This window comes from Dermacentor silvarum, chromosome 11, assembly GCF_013339745.2.
Source record: "Dermacentor silvarum isolate Dsil-2018 chromosome 11, BIME_Dsil_1.4, whole genome shotgun sequence".
Taxonomy (NCBI): Eukaryota; Metazoa; Arthropoda; class Arachnida; order Ixodida; family Ixodidae; genus Dermacentor; species Dermacentor silvarum.
The window spans coordinates 94505010-94526568 of NC_051164.1; the positions used below are offsets into that span (position 1 = coordinate 94505010).

Below are 21559 nucleotides of genomic sequence, written 5' to 3' on the forward strand. Positions count from 1 at the left end.
CCAAAGCAGAACCAGGGCGCCCGGCGTGTAGTGGGCGTCACGATGGCGGGTGTCATATAAGCGCCGCTGATTTTCCTGCGAGTCCGCAAGTCGACGTCGGGCAATATGGCGTGCCTCTTGTGCCTGGAGTATGGCGTCCCGGGCGTACTCTGATGTGAAATGCAGGCTATCAGGCAGAAGGGTGTCGAAAGGGAGCGTAGGGTCGCGGCCGAACAAGAGGAAGAATGGAGAGAAGCCTGCGGTATCGTGGCGAGAAGAATTATAGGCAAAGGTAACGAATGGTAATGCAACGTCCCAGTCGCGATGGTCAGCGGAGACATACATGGACAGCATGTCAGTAAGGGTCCGGTTGAGACGCTCGGTGAGACCATTCGTTTGTGGATGGTAAGCAGTAGCAAGTTTGTGTTTAGTCGCGCACGAGTGTAGAATGTCATTAACAACTTTAGAAAGAAAGCAGCGGCCTCGGTCGGTAAGGAGCTGTCGAGGGGCACCGTGGTGAAGGATGACGTTTTCTAGCAGGAAATCGGCGACATCGGTTGACAGCTTGTCGGAAGAGCCCGTGTGATTGCGTATCGGGTGGCGCAGTCTGTTGCGACAGCAATCCACTTATTTCCCGAAACAGACGTAGGAAAGGGGCCTAAAAGATCAATGCCTACACGAAAGAATGGTTCTGATGGCACGTCAAGTGGTTGAAGGCGGCCAGCAGGGAGTGTGGTCGGCTTTTTCCGTCGTTGACAAAGGTCACACGCAGCGATGTAACGGCAGACGTCACGGTAAAGACCAGGCCAAAAAAAGCGCCGACGAACGCGGTCGTAAGTCCGTGACACGCCAAGGTGACCGGAAGTCGGCACATCATGAAGCTGGGCGAGAACAGTCCGGCGCAGATGCGAAGGGACAACTAAGAGTCGGTCAGGGCCGTCAGGGCGCATGTTACAACGGTACAATATGCCATCGTGGAGTTCAAACATTCGAAGGGAAGGATCGGGCGTCGTTGAAGTCAGCCGGTGAATAAGGTCTTTTAAGAAGTCGTCCCGCCGTTGTTCCGCTCCGATATTGTCAAAAGCACTCAAAGAGAGAACGGTGACAGGAATTTCGGCCATAGAAACGTCAGGTGGGTCGACAGGATGGCGCGACAAGCAGTCCGCATCTTGGTGTAACCGGCCGGTCTTGTATACAACGGAGTAGTTGTATTCTTGAAGGCGCAGAGCCCAGCGGCCAAGGCGCCCAGAAGGATCTTTCAGGGAAGAAAGCCAACACAGAGCGTGGTGGTCAGTGATGACTGTGAATTGCCGGCCGTACAAATAGGGGCGGAATTTTCCCACTGCCCAAACGAGAGCCAGACACTCGCGCTCAGTGATAGAATATTTGCGCTCAGCAGGGGAAAGAAGACGGCTGGCGTAAGCAATAACACGTTCTTGTCCTTGTTGTTTCTGGGCCAGGATAGCTCCAATACCGTGGCCGCTGGCATCAGTACGGACTTCTGTTGGAGCTGATGCATCAAAGTGAGCGAGAATGGGAGGGGAAGTAAGCAGCCGGATCAGCTCAGTGAAAGCAGCAGCTTGCTCACGGCCCCAAATGAAGGCAGCGTCTTTCTTGAGGAGCTCAGTAAGAGGGCGTGCAACGTCCGCAAAATTGCGGACAAACCGACGAAAGTAGGAGCAGAGGCCCAAGAAGCTGCGAACGTCCTTGGAGCACGTTGGCACGGGAAATTCTTTCACTGCCCGGATTTTATCTTGATCAGGACGTACACCAGAGGAATCGACGAGATGTCCGAGCACAGAAATTTCACGACGACCGAAGTGGCATTTGGACGAATTGAGTTGTAGCCCCGCCCGACGAAAAACAGATAGGACCGTCGATAGGCGTTCGAGGTGCGTCGCAAAAGTCGGGGAAAAAACGATCACATCGTCCAAGTAACAGAGGCAGATGGACCACTTGAAGCCGTGTAGGAGGGCGTCCATCATTCGTTCAAATGTGGCCGGGGCATTACATAACCCGAAAGGCATCACTTTGAACTGATAAAGGCCGTCGGGAGTAATAAAAGCTGTTTTCTCACGGTCCATGTCATCGACGGCAATTTGCCAGTACCCGGAGCGAAGGTCTATGGACGAAAAATATTGTGCTCCATGGAGGCAATCCAGGGCATCGTCAATGCGTGGTAGCGGATAGACGTCCTTCTTGGTTACCTTGTTTAGGTGCCGATAATCTACGCAAAATCGCCAACTGTTGTCCTTTTTCTTAACTAGTACAACAGGGGATGCCCATGGGCTGCAAGAAGGTTCAATGATGTTACGAGAAAGCATCTTATCAACTTCGTGTTGGATGATGTCTCGCTCAGTAGGAGAGACGCGGTAGGGTCGCCGATGGATTGGACTCGCATCCCCGGTGTTAATGCGATGTTTGACAACAGATGTTTGCCCGAGAGGACGGTCTCCAAGGTCGAATAAGTCCCAGTACGAGGCAAGGAGGCAACGTAGTTCATTGGCACACTGGGGCGGAAGGTCGGGCGCAATCATTTTCGTTAGGGCATTCAAGTCTGAAGGGGCAGGAGGCACAGCAAGAGGTGCACACGAGGAGCCGTCAGCAGTTAAACTCGAAATGTGGTAGTCTCGGGCCGGCGTGATTTGCGCAAGTGATATGCCGCGCGGGAGAACTTGTGCACAAAGTCCAAAGTTCACTAGCGGAAGACAGGACGTGTTCTCCGTAATGGTAATGACGGTGTGAGGAAATGCGACGTTATGCGAGAGCAGGACATCCGGATTAGGGGTTACGATGTAGTCACCGTCTGGAACGGGCGGAACGGGTGAAACACCTATGTAGGAAACGGCAAGGTGAGGAAGGCGAATATGCTCTGTGGAACATAGCCGGATCGGAGCACTATCGAGGGGATCAATAGCAACAGGTAGAGCGAGTTGCACAACACCAGCAGAACAGTCTATCAAGGCGGAATGGGCTGAGAGAAAGTCAAGTCCCAGGATTAGGTCGTGAGGGCAGTGTTCGAGGACATAGAATAAAACAGAAGTATGATGATCGGCGACACTCACACGAGCTGGACACATGCCAATAACGGCCGGCGTTCCCCCGTCGGCGACTCGGAGCACAGGCGACGGGGCAGGAGTGAGGACTTTCTTGAGACGATGGCGAAGCTGAGCACTCATCACAGACACATGCGCGCCAGTGTCAATCAGAGCCGTAACAGGTACACCATCCACGTTCACTTTGATGAGCTTCCGATGTGTGGGCAGGGTCAGAAGAGGATTTTGGCGTCGGGTCGGTATAGCAGCATCACCTCTAGGTGCTGCACCCGTTAGTTTTCCGAAAGCGTGCGCCGGAAGGAGCTTGGGGACGGTGACCGACGCGATGGGGGCGAGCGGGAGAAGCGGCGATGTGGCGAAGGAGAGCGGCTAGAACGGGTGGGCCGAGAAGTGTCGCCAGGAGTTACTGGTTGCGTGTGCGGTGGGAAGCGAGAAGTAGCACGAGGAGGACGGTCGGATGGGAGATATGGCCAAGGGGTCGAATTCCATGAAGAGCGGCAGTGACGTGAAATATGACCGATACGGCCACAAGTGAAGCATATTGGCCTGTCGTCCGGAGTGCGCCAGTCAGCCGGGTTGCGATACCGCGGAGGGGCATTCACGTTTCGAGGGCGCATGGCAGAGGTGGACGAAACGTAGTCAGGCCGATTAATGGAGCAGACGTTGGTCAAGCCAACGTTGGCCAATTCCTGGCGTACGACGGTCTGGATCAGGGAAACGGTGGCCGGGCAATTGTCGGAGCCAAGGGTTGGGGTTGGCATAGGAGATGCGGCTTCGATTTCACGCCGGATGATGTGGACGATGTCATCAGAGCGATTGGGCGTAGGCAGACTGCGGAGGTCTTCGCAGGTGGACGGAGCAGCCGTGTTGGGGAGGCGGGGAAATGGGTGGGCAATGCGACGGCTCTTGGCCTCTTCAAATCGCCGGCATTCGGTAAGGATGGCTTGTACAGTAGAACAATCCTTAAACACAAGGAGGTGAAAGGCATCATCTGCTATGCCCTTAATGACATGTGCCACTTTATCAGCTTCGGACATCCTCGGATCCACCTTGCGGCACAGAGCGAGCACATCTTGAATGTATGTGAGGTAGGACTCGGTGCACGTCTGGACACGCGAAGCGAGGTCTTTTTGAGCGGCGCGCTGACGTCCAACAGGCCTGCCAAACAAATCCGTGAGCTTCTGTTTACAAATGTCCCAGGTGGTAAGTTCTTCCTCATGGGTCTGAAACCAGACGCGTGCCGTCCCCGCGAGATAGAATATCAAATTCGCCAGCATGGCGGTCTGGTTCCAGTGGTTGCTCTTGCTCACCCGCTCATAAATAAGTTGAAGCCAATCTTCAACATCCGTGTTGTCAGTGCCGGAAAAGGAGCCGGGGTCACGCGGTTGTGCCAGAATGACGGTTGGCGTGGGGGCCGACGAGCCCGAAGCATCCTCGCCTTGAGCTGGCATGGTAGATGCAGCCAAGGAGCGCCCGCTGCGTAAATCCGTCTTGTCCTTGAGCCCGCAAACTCCACCAAAAATGTTACGGGGAAAAGAAGCAAGAAATATATTTACACTGTATTTACAAGTATGGCAGCGGCTGACAAGATCATAGCTCGCGAAGTCCAGAGCGTCGTCTTCTTCAAGTCATGACCAAACGTCTTCTTCGTCGCTCTGTAACAATATTAAAGGAGCTTATGACAACGTAGACAGGGAATTGTTATGGGATATTCTTCAGCACGAAGACATAGATGACGATTTCGTGGAGCTGCTGAGGCAGATATATAGAGACAACCAAGTACAAGTGGTATGGCAAGGTCGAAAAGGTAATGAAATGGCGGGAATTCACCAAGGATTGAAGCAATTATGCCCTCTGTCACCATTGTTGTTCACGCTTTACGTTAAGGGTATAGAAAGACGACTGGAAAACAGCGAATTAGGTTTTGGTTTATCCTACATACGTAATGCAACAGAAGGTCCCTGGACTGATGTACGCAGATGACATTGTGCTACTAGCGGACAATAAAAAAGATTTACAGATTTACAGATGCTTGCGAATATCTGTGGGAATGCAGCGACAAACCTAGGCCTTAAGTTTAGCACAGAGAAATCAGGAATTATGATCTTTAATGAAGAGATGAGTAACTTCGTGGTGTCAATTCAACAGCAAGTAATACCCATAGTGAAGCAATATAAGTACCTCGGCGTACACATAAACGAAGAAAAGAATGACTCAAGCAACCACCAAGATAATCTGAGAATAAAGGGGAAGCGGAGTGCAGCAATAATGAAACACTGTGGGGCCACAATAAATATGAGGTGGTGCGTGGAATCTGGAAAGGAGTAATGGTGCCAGCGCTATAACATTCGCAAATGCCATTCTATGCTTAACATCGGATATCTTGTCGCGTTTGGAAGTTAACCAAAGATCAGTAGGCCGGTTGGCTTCAGGAGCCCACAGTAATACCACAAATGAGGCAGTGCAGGGTGACATGGGTTAGTTTTGAAGAAAGGCTCAGGAACATGGATGAAAATAAATGGGCAGCTAAAGTGCACAAGTATCTATCTCTACATGAAAAGCGTGGACACAGAATGGAGGAAGAGGTCAAGGAAGTTGGCAACAAAGTACAGGATAATCGTAATTATAAATAGACAACCAGGAGTCATCAGAAAGAAACTGAGAGAAATAGAGACCGTGAATTGGATGCAAAGAATGGAAACGAAAAGGACAATTGATGGAGATTTCCAAGAATGAGAAGAAAGAAATTAGAAGGGAAAATCTGTACGATAACACAAACGGCAGTGCCTTGCTATTTGAGGCTCGAGCCGGTTGCCTAAGGACCAAAACATACCGGAGCAAATATTCGGAACTAGATGATGCATGTGTATGCTGCAGTAAAGATCCAGATACCACTGCAGGCAGGCAGGCAAAGAACTTTATTATTATCCGGAGGCGGCGCTCGACCACCATTAGGGGGTGACACCGGTGGGCCACTCCCACGACGGGACGGGGAGGTTAAACTCCACGGCCATGTCGCGGGCCCTCTGGATGGCCCTAAGCTGGTCTCTTTTGTCTTGGCTAGTGAGAAGATAGTTCCAGTCCGCCTCCGTAGAGGGAGACTCGCTATTGCCACAGCATGTGTTGTAAGGTACATTTGGGGTGGCCACAGCGCGGGCACCCCGGCTCTATGCCATCCATGTATTTCGAACATTTTAGAGGCGATGCATACGCCTCCGTCTGTAACAGACGTAGAGTGATAGACTGAGCTCTGTTTAAGTTTGGGTGCGGGAGTGGGTACTTCCGCCGCTCCAATTGGTAATGTTTGCAGATTTCAGTAAAGGTTAACAACGGGTCTCTGAAGTACCTAGTAACGTCCTCAGCCTCCGAGTGGTTCTCCCCGACGCGGAATGTGAGACCTCGCGCCCGGGAATGAGCCAACTCGTTGGCGTTAAGGATGGTTCCGTGTACGTGTCGGCCAACGTGTGCCGGGAACCAGATGATGTGCTTTTTGTCTGACCAATTAGCAGCATAGAGAACGCGCGCGGCTTCCCGACAAACCGAGCCCGTCATGAAGGCCCGTGCGGTTGCGCGCGAATCTGTGTAAATGGCGGTGCGGTCGGTGGCAGCGAGAGCTAGTGCCACAGCGACCTGCTCGGCACGATCAGCGTTTGAATTTAATAAAGTCATAGACGACAAGTGTTCGCCTTTGATTGTTGTTACAACCGAGACAAAGTGGTCCGTATATCCGTACTGCGCTGCGTCTACGAAGGCCACGTTATCCTCCATGGCGGCTGCGGTACTGAGTAGGGCTCGCGCCCGTGCCTGACGTCTTCCCACGTTATGTGTGGGATGCATGTTACGGGGTATCGGTAATACCGTAAATTTTGCGCGCAGCTCTTCGGGGAGCTGTCGCGGGCTTTCTTGGGTTACGGGAGATTGGAGCCCGAGGTGTGCTAGTAACCGTCGCCCAGCTTCAGTGGAAGACAGCCTTACAATTTGAGAGACTTTTTGAGCTTCTACTATTTCTTTGAATGTGTTATGAATGCCTAGCTCGTTGAGCTTGGTCGTGCGGGTGCTGCCCGGTAACCCGAGCACCTGTTTAACGCACCGGCGGATGATCACGTCGAGACGGCGTACATCTCCTTTTTGCCACAGGTGGGCGGGAGCCACATAGTTGATGTGGCTCATGAGGAACGCGTGGAATAGTCTGCGGAGATTCTCCTCAGACAGTCCCCCGCGCTTGTTAGCTACTCTGTTAATTAATTTAGCCATTGCTTCGGCCTTCTTAGAAATGTGAGTGATACTGGCGTCGTTATGGCCGTTGGCTTGAATGACCATGCCTAGAATGCGAACTTGGTCCACCGTGGGGATCGGTGTACCGTCCGTCGTCAGGACGCTGATTTCCGCGTATGCGTCTCTGCGCGCCTTGTATTTCGGGCGGTAGAGCAGTAATTCTGATTTCTCTGCCGATAGCGAGAGACCGGCCTGCCGTAAGAACGTTTGTACCATGTTGACCGCTTCTTGCAGTCGCTCCTCGATATGGCCGTCACTGCCGCTCGTACTCCAAACGGTGATATCGTCTGCGTAGAAGGCGTGGCTGATGCCGTCGATCTGTGAGAGTTGTCGCGACAGAGCGCGCATGGAGAGGTTGAACAGGAACGGAGAGATCACGGCCCCTTGGGGTGTGCCCCTCGGTCCCAGGTTGAACTGCTTCGAGCCCATCGAGCCGAGTTGGATTGTAGCTGTCCTGTCGCGTAGGAAAGAGCTAACGTAGTTGTAGAAACGAGTACCTAATCCTGCCTCGCGAATCGAGTTGAGGATGTGAGAGTGGTTTACGTGGTCGAACGCCTTCTCGAGGTCGAGCGCTAGGATGGCTCTAGTGTCTCTGGTGATCTTATCCATGAGCTCGTATTTGAGCATCAGCATTACGTCCTGCGTGGACATGGACGGGCGAAAGCCAATTTGGTTGATCGGTAGAATCTGACGCTCCTCTACGAATTTCGTGACTCGCTTGAGGATTACGTGTTCGGCCACCTTACCCACACAGGACGTGAGCGAGATGGGACGAAGTGAGCCTAGCGCTAAGGGTTTACCCGGCTTGGGGATAAGTATGACGGTTGCCTCGCGCCATGAAGGCGGGACGTTACCTGTCTCCCAGATTTTGTTAATGTGCTCGGTGAGAAGTTGTATGTCCTCCTCGGCGAAATTTTTAAGAAGCTTATTCTGTATACCGTCGGGACCCGGGGCCGAGCGGCAGTTGAGTTCGGAGAGGACCGCCTTAACCTCGGCGCAAGTGAAGGGGGATCCTAGTGGATCCTCCTCCGTAGCGTCCGGGGCAGGCGGGTAATCGGATGGGGAGCTAGGTTCGGTACATAGGTAACGCGCAGCTAGCTCGTCGGTGATTTGAGTGTCGGTCTTACCCGAGATTTTGAGTTTGTGGATTAGTCTGTCTATCGTGAGTTGTTGGGATGCTGTCGACGGTTTGTCACCTAGTAAGTGTTTCAACAGGTTCCATTTGGCCCCGTTTCTCATTTGACCATCAACCGAGTTACACACTTCGTCCCAGTGCTGACGCTCTAGGTTACGGCAATGTGCCTCGATTTGACGATTGAGTTCAGCTATCTTTTATTGCGATAGCAATTATATGGACACTCCAAAGCAGATTTCTGCCGTCGGCGTCGCCGTTGCCGTCGCCGTGAGGTTCCGTATGACGTCAATGGAGATGAAATCGTCGCCGCGCGCCGCCGAACGCTGTATGTGCGAGTGAAAGGGCGCGAAGGACGCGCGCTTTCACGGGGAGTGAACGCACGGCGGAGAACAAACGCGCGTTCTGTGCCGTGCTCCCTTAAGGGCTGCAGAAGTAGGCGTCTCTTTCCTCCTTTACAATCACCATATATGTAGAGCAAACGCGCCTTCTTCTGACGCACGAAAGGCCGTGGGGGGGGGGGGGGGGGGGCAGGGAAGGGAGGCGACGTTTAGCTGCGGCACCAAGTGCCTATTTATATCAGAGGCTCCGGCAACAGTCACCAACGCCGCACGCATTTTGTGCGAACGCGGGGCAAAACGCCGTCGGCGTCGACAACAGTGCTGTGTGTTGCCGGTGCTGCTGCATGTCCAAGTTTGTACAGCGGATAAAACTACTATCCTTACTCCGTATAGCTCTCTACTAAGTTGCTATCGCAATTGATGCTTCGCCTTTCGGGTGAAACTGCGACAACTTTTTACGAAGGTTACGATTGAGCTTCTGCGTGCGCCATTTCGCGTGCAGTGATTTTTTAGCTTCGAGTAGGTGAGCTAGCCGGCTATCCATTCGCTCGACCTCCAGTTCGGTTTCAACATCCTGAGTCGAGTTTGCAACGTCCTCTTTGAGTCGTGCGAGGAGTTCTGCTAGGGTTTTGTAGTGAGTGTCGTCGCGTTTCCTGAGCTCTCGAAAACGATCCCAGTCCGTAATGCGAAACTGTCTGATTTTGTTTGTAGAGACGTTTACGTTCGTCTGTATAATGTAATGATCACTGCCCAGATTCTCACCTAGGTTAGTCCACGTGGGTTGTCCCGCGTGCCTAACCATCGTGAGGTCCGGGGTGCTATCGCGCGTAACCGAGTTACCTACCCGTGTAGCTGAAGTGGGATCTGTTAGGAGCGTGAGTCTATGTGTGTGCATTTGTGATACCAGGGCAGTGCCCTTACGGGAAGAGCCGCGGTACCCAAAGTCTGGATGCGTGGCATTGAAGTCTCCCCCGATTATGAGCATGTGGTCCCCTGCAATTTTGCTCGCGCGCTGAAAGAGGACCTGAAATGTAGTTTGCGTGTTTCTGGGTGTACTATATACGTTAAGAATAAAAACTGACTGTTTAAGCTTTGAATTTGGGATTAACTCTATCATAATGTGTTCGTCTTTGAGATCGGGGCGGACCTCGTGGCGAACATATGCGTACTTCTTGGAGATGAGCGTCGCTATCCCTCGCGTTCCCACTCGATGGTCCGCTTCGGTGCGATAGGCACGCAAAACGGGGTCGGCGGTTAGCGTTTCTTGTAAGAGAATTACGGCAGGCCGATTGGCGCTAGATTGAATGAATTGTTGCAAAGCTGCCTTCCGCTTGGGAAAGCTGAAGCAATTCCATTGCCAAATTACAAGATTGCTTGTGTTAGCCATGATTACTGCATAGGGGTTGGCGCACGAACCGCCGCGTGCTGTCCTTCTAATATTTGTAACCGCGCGTGGAGCTCGGTGAGCTGGAGGGTGTGTGGAGTCATATCGGCAGCTCGGTCTGCCGCAATGTCTGCGCGGAGGCGGGCGAGTGCCTCCATGAAGTTAGACATAGTAACGGGCTCGTCGGCCGGGTCCTCGGCCGCGCGACGCTTCGCGGCGCGATTGGCGTTCGACGAGGTAGTGGGGGCGGGTTCAACGGCCGGAGCGACGGGCGTCGGTGCCTCGACAACGCTTTCTCTCGGCTGCTGCAGGTTTCGAATAAGTGCTTTGAATTCTGCGTTTTCTTTGCGCAGAAACGCTAGCTCGCGTTTGAGCTCTTGAATCTCATCTTTCTCATGCTGTGGCAAGTTACCCGTGCGCGCGGAACCGCGAGTCTCACCTTTACCGGCGACTCGGTCGGCCCAGGTAGGTGTTGCAGTCGGACTCTTGGTGGTGGTAGGCAGGTGCTTCGTCGGTTGACTCGGGGCTGGTTGCTTGGGCGTCGGCTGTTGCTTGGCCGAGCCTCCTTGGGTCTGTTGGTTGTTGTTGCGCCGGCGTCTGCGGCGGCGTCGACGTCGAACGACGTAAGGGATTTGATAGCGATTTCGGCATGTGCGGTCGCCCGTAATATGGGCCTCACCGCACAACGCGCACTTGGGTGTAACGCACACATGGTCGGGTCCGGTGGGTTTGATACCGCAGTGTTCACAGACTTTCTCAGATGGAGTAGGGCAGACGTCTTGTCGATGCCCGACTCGGCCACAGTTGCGGCAGGTGTCGATCTGTCGCTTGTAGAGCGTGCAACGCAGCAGAAGCATGCCGCAGCGCACATAGTTGGGGACTTTGTGTCCGTCGAAGAGAAGGATGATGGTGGTTGTATCCTTGATTCGTCGTACCCCCATTAACGTGGGGTTGTGTGATGAGACGAACAGGCGTTGTAGCTCTGAGTCTGGAAGGTCAGCGTCGACCCCTCGGACTACGCCTCGGCTGGTGGTGCCAGAGGCGACTACGTAAGCGGATACTGGATGCGCTCGCTCCATGAGAACAATTTGTCGTACTTTAGCGTACGCTTCGGCCGTTTGTAAGCTCGACGTGCTGATCACAAAGATATTCTGTGTGTCGTTAGTGCAAACGATATCTTCCTCTGCCGCCGTTGGCGGGAGTCGTGCAGCGAATAGTAGAGCTTGTAAGAACTTAAGCTTGTTGCACTTACGCACATCCAGTCCACCTCCGGGGCGGACGATGACACGGTGATGATCCGTTGGCAGCGGGGGGAGCCGGCTGGCGGCTGCAACCCTCGTCGCAGCTCCGGTTCGCAGGGCGCCAATGCGGGCGCCGGCTGGCTTGCCGGTGGTAGTAGTTGAAGATGTTGCTCGACGTCGAATTGCTTCGATCCAGCCAGGCGCGCTGGCTTCCTCTTGAGTGATTAGTTCTCCCTCCACCATGGCCTCAGGCATGATAGCGGCGCCGCGGCGGGACGCGCCGGCGCAGGGGTACGTAGTCGTGTTCAGCACACTTGAGGCCTAGCGAGCGAGGCGAAACGTTGGTCGAAAAAGGAAAAAAACTCTGGGTGGCCCGGGCCAAAACTGGTATCCGGGTGTTCCCCTAGACGTAGCGAAAACGTTGGTGACAAAATTAGGGAAGATTTCACACAGTAGACCGGCAAAAAGCATATCAGAAGGCGGAGCCGATGCGGAGACGTCCGCTCGTCTCGACGCCCATGGCGTTCTTTCCAAATCAGCGAGTGCGCACCACAAACTATTCGACAGTTACGTTAGAGTAGAACTAGTTACGTTGTTACGAAAGCATGCTTTCGCCTAAACTCCCCAGATACCACTCAGCACATCCTAATGGAATGCGTCGGGATCCAACCAGAGAGAACCGTAGGTGAAGTGCAACTCCCAGTAGCGCTTGGGTTTAAAGTGGAAAGAAACATCAACAGATCAGCCGTAGAGATAAGCAAGAGACGATTAGAGTACTGGTGAAAAAAAAAAAAAGCAGGGAAAAGATGGATACGACCTGATCTCTTAAAATCATAGGTAGCGGTAAAAGGTAAATTTTTGAAAAAGAAAAAGAATAATGAGATGTATAAAAAGTGCTAGATAAAGAACATATATAGTATACCTGATTAAATCAAGCAGGCTAGGTGACTATTTGTCCCCGCCCCGTTTCAAAGGGGATGCCAATAAATCATCATCATCATCATCATCACCGTGACGTTAGAGGGGGGACTCGCCTTTGTCGTCTGCTGCGCTCCGGCTAGAATAGCTTCATTTTTATGCGTTTTCTCGCGCTCTGACTGCGTGCTCACGTAGCAGGGCGCTCTCCAATTACCATCTGTATTTTTTCCCAGTGTTAGTTTTATTATTTCCAGCATTATGATGACAACAAACCTGGCATATTAAATGTATCTTCCATATAACTATGTGATCGCCCAGTGGCTCTGGCATAGCGCTGCTTAGTTCGAGGTTGCTGGTTCGACCTCTTGCGTGGCGGGCGCATTTGAATGGGGGGTGAATTGCAAACATGCTCGTGTATACTTAGATTTAGGTGCACGGTAAAGAACCCAAGGTGGTTAAAATTAATTCGGACTCCTACACTACGTGTCTGATAATCGTAGGGTGGTTCCTCCAATGGCACGTAAAATCTCAGTTTTATTTTTTGCATATATTTTAGCTTTTCATATGACCCCCATCTCTCGCGGAGGGGGGATACGATCTCGTGACTAAGTCATAAAACTTCGCGCCGAGCCAGTAAATGCGAGTCTACGCAGCTTTGGAAATTACACGATCGCAGCTTTGGCACGATCGCAGGGCTCATGCGCAAAATTTTTGCGTTGACAAATCGTCATTGTAGTTGAATGCGAATTTCACATTTCGCTCGTAATTCCAGTAACTTGGTGTTGTAAACGTAAAATTCTTTCTGACAACAAATTTAGTCTCGTTATTTTACTGAGAAGCGGTTAATTTACCTTGAACATTAGTGGGATAGTGGGTTTACGTGGAATGTTAGTTCCCAATTGTCAACCATGCTTTGCACTATATTTTGCAAATAAATTTCATTACCACTTTCTAATGTAGAAAAAAAATGTTTGGGTTTGCATAATACTATTTCTGTTCAACGCACTTTCCGACTACCGGAAACCATTCGGAAAACATTATTTTATCAGCGTAACAATAACAATGTTATGTTAAGAAAACGCGCAGAAAAGCTTGCAGAAATTTTGCCTTTATAACCCCCCCCCCCCCTCCTTCCCTTTTTCTCTTTGTATGTTTAGCGCTCCAGCAACTTATTCGGTATATATATATAGTTCCCAGCTAATCTAAACTTGTCAATTTTCTTCGTTTAGTTTTGAATAGGTATGAACCGCCTGCAGAGCAAAATATATTTGAAACGGTGATCGAAGAAAAGGTTGTCGCCTGTTTTTGTTACGCGATAGCACTAATTATCTTCGCTGGACGAATCTAGCCAGGGCAATGTGCACGTTACCACCGGTAAGAGCAAAGAAGCAAAGGGTTACGCTGAGTCGATTAACACGCAGGGGCTAGCTGTGTCACGGTTGAAGCTAGTAGTCCATTTTAATTAAAAATTACGCGAAGGTCAGTACTGCAGCACAAGACTACGAAATCTTGTTTTGCTCGCTAATTTTGTCCGCCCTTCTACCAGACGTTCCAGATCACATTTTGCTGCAATGCCACTAAAGCAGTGCATGCATTAACGTAGCGCAGTGACCAGCAAGTTTCTTAAGAATGGCATCAAACCTATTTCGCGATATGCTTAACGCGCTGGGCAGCAACAAAATCGGAATGTCTGTGGCAAACGGCGTGGGCGACCGAACACGCAGCACGCGCCAACAGACAAGTACACTATATATAACAGCGCAGGCCCCGTAGCTGAAGGCCAAATCCCGCAGTTCATTGTCAAAAAAGGGCCGACAAATCATTATGAGTGCGCCATGAAAACGGAACAGCAATGGCGAGAAGTCGTCGCCGTACACGCACACTGATGACTAGCAGACGACGCCAGGAGCAATCCATACTATTCTCTCGTTTTTTTTTTTTTCCTTCGCCTCTTCTACGTCGTGACATCGCAGTCATTTTGTGTTCTTCTTCATTCGAGGAAAAAAAACCGCACGGAGCGAGGTCAGGTGAGTAAAGGGCGTGGCCCGGGGTATGTATGTATGTATGTATGTATGTATGTATGTATGTATGTATGTATGTATGTATGTATGTGTGTGTGTGTGTGTATGTATGTATGTATGTATGTATGTATGTATGTATGTATGTATGTATGTATGTATGTATGTATGTATGTATGCAAGCATGCATACATGCGTGCAATCACAGGGCTTGCAGTCCGCACTTTTTTTTTTTCAGCCGGGGTTGCTATTCTGCGCATCTTCAAATTCTGCCATACTGTCGAATTCGCCATCTTGTCAGTTATGACTGGCCCACAGGGCAGCTGCAGCCTCTCTGATTAGCTGAAAATGCCATCGTTGCAGAATTTCACAATATGGCGGTATTTGACAGCACCCCGGATCAGTGGCAAATCCAGAGGGGTGGCCCTGGGAACTGCCTTCCCCCGTAGGCTACCCTGGATCCATTCCTGCCCCAGGTTCGCCTTATATGCCTCATCGCACAATGACTTTTAAGTAACGTTGACAGACAGACAGACAAAGAACTTTATTCACAAGGTCCTGAGAAGCCCTGCCCTAGGGCAGAGCTGCGGGCCGCTCCCACGTGGGGACGGGTAGGCCGAGCCTAACCGCCGCATCGTGGGCTCTCTGGACAGCCCAAGTTTGGCGTGAAAGTTCCGAGCTCTGTATGGCAGAGTTCCATTCTTCTTCCGTGATGCGATTGGGTCCCTGTAACGAGGGGCATCGCCAGAGCATGTGTTCTAGATTGCTAACAGCCGCACAGTCGGGGCAAGTAGAGCTAAAAGCCTCTGGAGTGATCGAATGAAAAAGGGCCAGGTTGGGATATGACTTAGTCTGAAGCATGTGTAAAGTGGACGGCAGAGGTCTAGCCAGTTTGCTATGAGGGGGAGGATAAGTCCTCCTACCCAGGTGATAGTGCTTAGTGATTTCGTTGAAAGTAGTGAGAGTGTCCCGAAACTCGAGAACCCCGGCCTCTGAGCTCGCCCTTGCTCCCGCGCAGTGGGTTAGTGCGCGCGCACCTTGGAAAAAAAAAAAAAGAAAAAAAAAAAAACTACCAGTCGGTGCGGCGACAGGCTTTCGCCTTCACGTTTTACAAACGAGTAACACTTGCGTAATTTTTTTTTTTCATCGCACGGTTTGCTACGCCGTACACGATTTAAATAAATGCATGCAGTCTTTTTTGTGTGTATGTGAATAAGCTGCATAAGTGGCCTGACAAACGTATTGTACATAATTTAACTCTTCGTAGTATTCGTGCTGTTCTGCCATTTCGTGCATGCGATAGGTAGAGATGCGTCTTATTTTGTCGCCAACTGGTGGAGCGCATGCCTGGAGTGCTTCCGGACCTGGGGGTACATCCGGGGTACTATTCTAAGCATACCTGGTGTGACAGTGTGGATACTGTTAAATATACCGCCACGCTTTCTGATCCAACCAGAGAGGCCGCGTAGCAACCCTGCGGCGGGCCAATCAGGGCTGACAAGATGGCGGCATATGTGTCCAAAACAGCACCACCGGAGTGCTATATGGACACGTGGTGCTATTCTGACGTCGTGGAATGCCGCCATATCGTCGCATTCTGCAATGGCGGCATTTTGAGCCACTCAGAAACGCCGTACTAGCTCTCTGGGCCAATCAGAGCCGACAATATGGAGAATTCGAGAATACGGTGGAATTCTACAATGTCCGGAATAGCAAGCACCCTTGGTCAGCTTTAATTGGTTCAGAGGGCTGCTACGACCTCTGTGATATGCTCAAAATGCTACAATTACAGAATTGGACAACATAGCGGAATTTGTCGATTTCCGATCGAAATAGCCCCAACGGCTACGATCGAACAATGGTTTGAATAACTTTGGCCAGGGGTGCTGTTCTGGACACTGTCGAATTCCTCTATATTGTCAAATTCTGTAATGGCGGCATTTTGAGCCTATAACAGAGGCCGTAGAAGCCCTCCGGGACCATCAGAGCTGACCAGATGGAAAATTCGATATGGTGGAATTCGTCCAGAATAGAACCCAGCGTTGCCATTCTGTACTGCCATGTGTACTACCAACGCCTCCTATATATATTATAGGAGGCGTTGGTACTACTAATACCGCCATGTTGGCGTTTTGAGTCAGAGAGGCCGTAGCCAGTTATGTTCCGTGCAGGGAATGTTCGCTTTTTCGGGGAATTTCCGGCCACAATTTTGGATGAAAGGGGAGAAGGGAATCTTCGCGATATTGCAGGCAATTTTAAGATCGATGAAATTTTTGCGAAGCCATCACTTTGACAAACCACCGCACATACTTATCAGTGCACGGACCAAACTTGGAGTCGGTCAGCTTCAAGTTCTAATAGTCTTTATTGTTAAAAAGCTGGAGTGCTGTTGGGTACAAAACGTGAACTGCAGTTTGTTGCGTCAATATTCGATAAGTTGACCTGCAGAGAATTGTTAAAAAGCGGAGAGCTGCCAGTGGTAGTTGATGCTAGAGCTCTGTCTACGCGGAAGGTATGTCGGGAAGCGACAAAAGAAAGTGCCAAATGAGAAATTGAGTTCTCATGTTGCTGTCCGGCCGAGATGTTGAATAAACTGTGTAATGTTTTTGATTTTATATATATATATATATATATATATATATGAAAGAGAAGAAAGGGGACCAAGAGGCCTGAATTTTTTTTAGGTATATACAAATTCAGGGAATTTTACGGGGATATTTTTAGAACAATGTAGGGAAAAGTGTCGCAAATAGGGAATTTCTGTGCAAAGGTATGAAAATTCTTCTGCAAGGTACGGAACATCACTGGCCGTAGCAACCAACATAAACGTTGGTAGAGTTGTCCCGTGAGCCAATCCGAGACGACAATTAAGATAACGAATTTGATAACACTGAACACGTTCAAAGAAACAAGTTTTATTATCTGCCCCCCATGGTTCTTGTACTTTAAGATGAGCTAATTTGGAGTGAAAGACGTGCTGGCGTAGTCTTCTTTTTGTGGCTAGACTTTGGGCGAGGCGCTCATTCGGCGTTAGCACTCTCAGCGTTGGCTTCTTCTGACCTGTCAGCGTTGGCGTTCTCAGCGTTGGCTTCTTCTGACCTGTCAGCGTTGGCGTTCTCAGCGTTGGCTTCTTCTGACCTGTCAGCGTTGGCGTCTTCTGACCTGTCAGCATTGGCGTCTTCTGACCTGTCAGCGTTGGCGTCTTCTGACCTGTCAGCGTTGGCGTCTTCTGACCTGTCAGCGTTGGCGTTCTCTGCGTTGGCTTCTTCTGACCTGTCAGCGTTGGCGTTCTCAGCGTTGGCTTCTTCCGACCTGTCAGCGTTGGCGTTCTCAGCGTTGGCTTCTTCCGACCTGTCAGCGTTGGCGTTCTCAGCGTTGGCTTCTTCTGACCTGTCAGCGTTGGCGTTCTCAGCGTTGGCTTCTTCTGACCTGTCAGCGTTGGCGTCTTCTGACCTGTCAGCGCTGGCGTCTTCTGACCTGTCAGCGTTGGCGTTCTCTGCGTTGGCTTCTTCTGACCTGTCAGCGTTGGCGTTCGCAGCGTTGGCTTCTTCTGACCTGTCAGCGTTGGCGTTCTCAGCGCTGGCTTGCTCGTTCCGGGCGAAGAGCGACCAGGCCTCAGTCTCAGTCACTGTCGAATAAGAGAGAAAACAAACAGGATCAGCAGCTCAACCATTCTTCTGAAAGTGTACACTGCGCAAATTTGAAGCGTGCTTTCTTAGAATCAGCAACTTCGAGAAAGTACACAGTCAGGATATTTGTTATACGAGTTCAACGCGTCGATAAACGCCAACGACAGGGGACAAGATAGACACACGAAACATATTCTCTGAATACCAATTAATGGCTTTGTTTGACGTGGTGCGATGCACACGGCATTGAAAAAGTGTGTAGCGGTCGAATAAGCGTTGACATTTTTAAGGAAACATCGAAAAACGGCAATCCGAATCGAGTAAAGGAACTTGGTAAGCGTTGGGAAAGACTGCGTAGGTGTACATTGTATATACACTGTATGCCCGCTGCATGCAGTATCCAGTTTGCTGGTTTTCTACAACCGATCGAGGCACACATGTACTTCCTGCTAGTGAAGGACGTATAATTTATTACGACTGACAAGACGACCAGACTCACCGATAAGTCCCAGCGTGACTGCAAAAGAAATATGAAAGTCAAGTGAGACACAATTTAAGCGTTATTGTTGAAGGTTGCGCGAGCAGCAAAATAATGTCACACTTGAAACAGAATCTCAGCTAAGCGGTATGTTGTGACCCGTTCATTCGCCAGCTCAATGGCCCCGAGAAATCGTTCCACAGCTCTAACCCATCACTCTGAAACGATGTCACGAGCAAATAAAAAAAGAAACACAATAAGCGTGCAATGCTAGCAAGTTTAGCTAGCAGCAGAACGGGAACGGTATGAAAAAAAAAGCTAATGCCGTAATTTTCTCATCCAAGAATCACGTATGAATTCTGGCTTCGTAGCGGACAAATGTTTTTGTTTGTTTTTTCGATAGGAAACGAAAGGTCCCTAGATGTTTGTCAGAACTCGAGATTATTTGGCTCGACTGCTTGTAACACCAAAAAAGCTACATCCATTATTTATTAGCACCAAGCCTTGCATGCAGCAATCGGGTCCACTCGCATGTTCCAGATCACGGCGACTGCAATTTCAGGAAAAAGCATATATCCTTCCGTGCTGTTACAAAATATTCCTTCATTTCATTCTCTATAGCAATTAGGTACTGACAAAGAGTAGCATCCTCTTGAACCAACTACAAATGTGAACTATTGAGACACGTGATTCGATCACGTATAAAACAATGCGCAACTTGCCATTCAACAACTAAATGCAAGAATCCGTGCTACGTCCAGTGGCTACCGGTGCACGTTGTTTTTCTATAGGTGCTTTTTTAGAGTTCATGACGCGACGTGTGCAGAAAAAAAGAATGACACCTACCGACCAGACCGAAGGCGAGGAAGAGGGTTAGCTTGGCCATGACGGTTGCTCTGCGGTTCGTTAGCTCGAAGCAAACCGATGGGACAAGACAGAACTAAAACGGTAGGGTCACGAACAGAGTCGGTCAGCCTTTCCGGATCTCTTATAAGTGGCCCATGACTCCATGTACCTCAGAGCACTCGGAATCCGTGCTTGGGCTGTAGGAGCGTCCCGAGGCCGTTTCGACGCGCGCCGCAATCACGATGCCGTCATTAGAGAGATTTACGGCCATACACACATGTACGCGATGGGAACGTACCTGGACCCTGGTCATGGACAGGGCGTTCCTCAGCCCCTTGTTTTTTTTTGTTTTTTTTTTCCTCTTCTGTTATTGCTTATCCAGGTATTAGTTTTCTTGTCTTTAGTTTCACTCTCACGTCTTGTCCTCCTTTCCGAACAGACACCTGTCTCAGACGTTGCTCCTTCCGTGACCAGCTGAACCTGGCTGCAAACGGTAGCGGTTGATGACCATGTCGTTTCCCGGAGGCAAGCGGGCCTGCTTGTGAAATATATGATCGCGCCATAACAGTAGCGGAGAGTAGCGGGGGAGAAAGAAGCGGCCACGGAGGCAACCTCAGAGAAAGGTGAGGGTACTGATTTGAGCGAGAAGGACGCGCGATATTACCACGAGCGCAGATGAACTGCCGGGGTGGAGAGGAGGGCGCGGCTCTAGGGTTCGGGCGAGAGAGTAAGGGCAGCTCTCGGCGCACCGCGGACATCACGGACTTTGTGCAGCTGCGCGATCGTAAATAACGGCGAGAGCCGTCGAAGAGCTGCAGCCCCACTCCTCGGACAGTTATGCCGGCGGCTCACGGACGAATGACGTGTCCGCGGTCTGCCTTCTCTCCCCACGGCTTGCGCGAGGTGTGTCGGAACAGAGAAGACACGTCCGCTGGGACTGCAATACAGGTACGTACCGTTGCAAGGTGTGCGTGCACGCGTTGAAAAGTTGGCTCAGAGAACGACGAAGTGCCGAAGTAGACGAGTTTAGACCAACATAACGCATTCTTTAACCCTGCAATGCTCAACGTGTCATACATGCTATACGCCGAGTTTGATGTCTCGAAATTCTGATTTAAGCGCAGTAAACTTAACGCAAAGTCCATGTAGTTTCGATTTTGATATACCGGAGTGACGTTTCAGCTGCGGCTATAGTTCAACAAGCCAATTACTAATTAAGTACTACATTATTTAAGTTTCAACTCAAATATTTTTTCATTGATATTTTGTACATGCAGGTGCAATCTCCGTGGCCAGAAAATACAGGTGATAACTTCATGATTAAAAATGCCGCGCGATTGAACGAGGGTAGAGAAAGAAAATGACACACATACAGCGCTCTACTTTCAACTACTGATTCTATTAAACAATATATATACGTGTCGGTGAAATGGAAACAAAAACAATATCATCATAAAAACGTGTATATCGATGAACCGTACAACACGTGTCTACAGCGTATTCAGCAGGTATAAGAACACGGTTCTTCGATGTATACCTCTGTGTGACGATATTCTTGTATTTCTTTCTGTTTGACCAATATATATATATATATATATATATATATATATATATATATATATATATATATATATATACAGGGTGTTTCAGCGAACACTTTCAAAATTTATTTAAGGTTGCCTGTGGCAGATAGCCCAATTCTAGTTAATGAGCTGGTCTACTCGAAGAGGCGGACTTGCGCAAAAAGTTGAAATGCCTAATCCACTAATTAACAAAGATTTTCTAATTAGGTTTTTACCTAATTACTTGATGGCCCATATTGCAATTTACAAATTGTAGCCGTGGAGTTCGCAAGGCGGATCCACTTAGAATTAATTCTGAGGATGACACCAGTTTCGAGATATTAATTCCCGAACTTTGCGGAGAAATGCATTGGCGTTCCAGTTAATTTTGTGCTTCAATGCATAAAGCGACGTTTTGTTAAGAACCAAACTGGAACGCCAATGCATTTCTCCGCAAAGTTCGGGAATTAATATCTCGAAACTGGTGTCATTTCGAGAATTCGTTCCAAGTGGATCCGCCTTGCGAACTCCACGGCTACAATTTGTAAAATGCAATATGGGCCATCAAGTAATTAGGTAAAATTTTAATTAGTGAATTTCTGTTAATTATTCAATTATGCATTTCAATTTCTTGTGCAAGTAATGTCTGCCTCTTCGAGTAGACCAGCTCATGAACTAGAATTGTACTATCTGCCACAGG

The 21559-nt window shown here is 49.9% G+C and overlaps 1 protein-coding gene across 50 annotated transcripts; it reads right to left on the reverse strand.

The window, feature by feature from the left end:
• Positions 1–17224: 17224 nt before the first annotated feature.
• On the reverse strand, positions 17225–19483 carry LOC119433099 (serine-aspartate repeat-containing protein I-like). Of its 50 annotated transcripts, none has more exons than XM_049658726.1 (5): positions 19298–19483; positions 18473–18490; positions 17900–17972; positions 17696–17773; positions 17225–17578 (listed from the first exon to the last, which is right to left on the reverse strand). In XM_049658726.1, exons 1-5 carry the CDS (start codon positions 19335–19337, stop codon positions 17365–17367), a joined length of 423 nt encoding a protein of 140 aa, XP_049514683.1. In that variant the 5' UTR covers positions 19338–19483; the 3' UTR covers positions 17225–17364. The 50 variants fall into 50 exon arrangements, with proteins under 50 accessions (XP_049514683.1, XP_049514688.1, XP_049514673.1 ...); XM_049658731.1 differs by having other exon boundaries at positions 17225–17443; positions 17822–17972; positions 19298–19482; XM_049658716.1 differs by having other exon boundaries at positions 17226–17617; positions 19298–19482.
• Positions 19484–21559: the final 2076 nt, after the last annotated feature.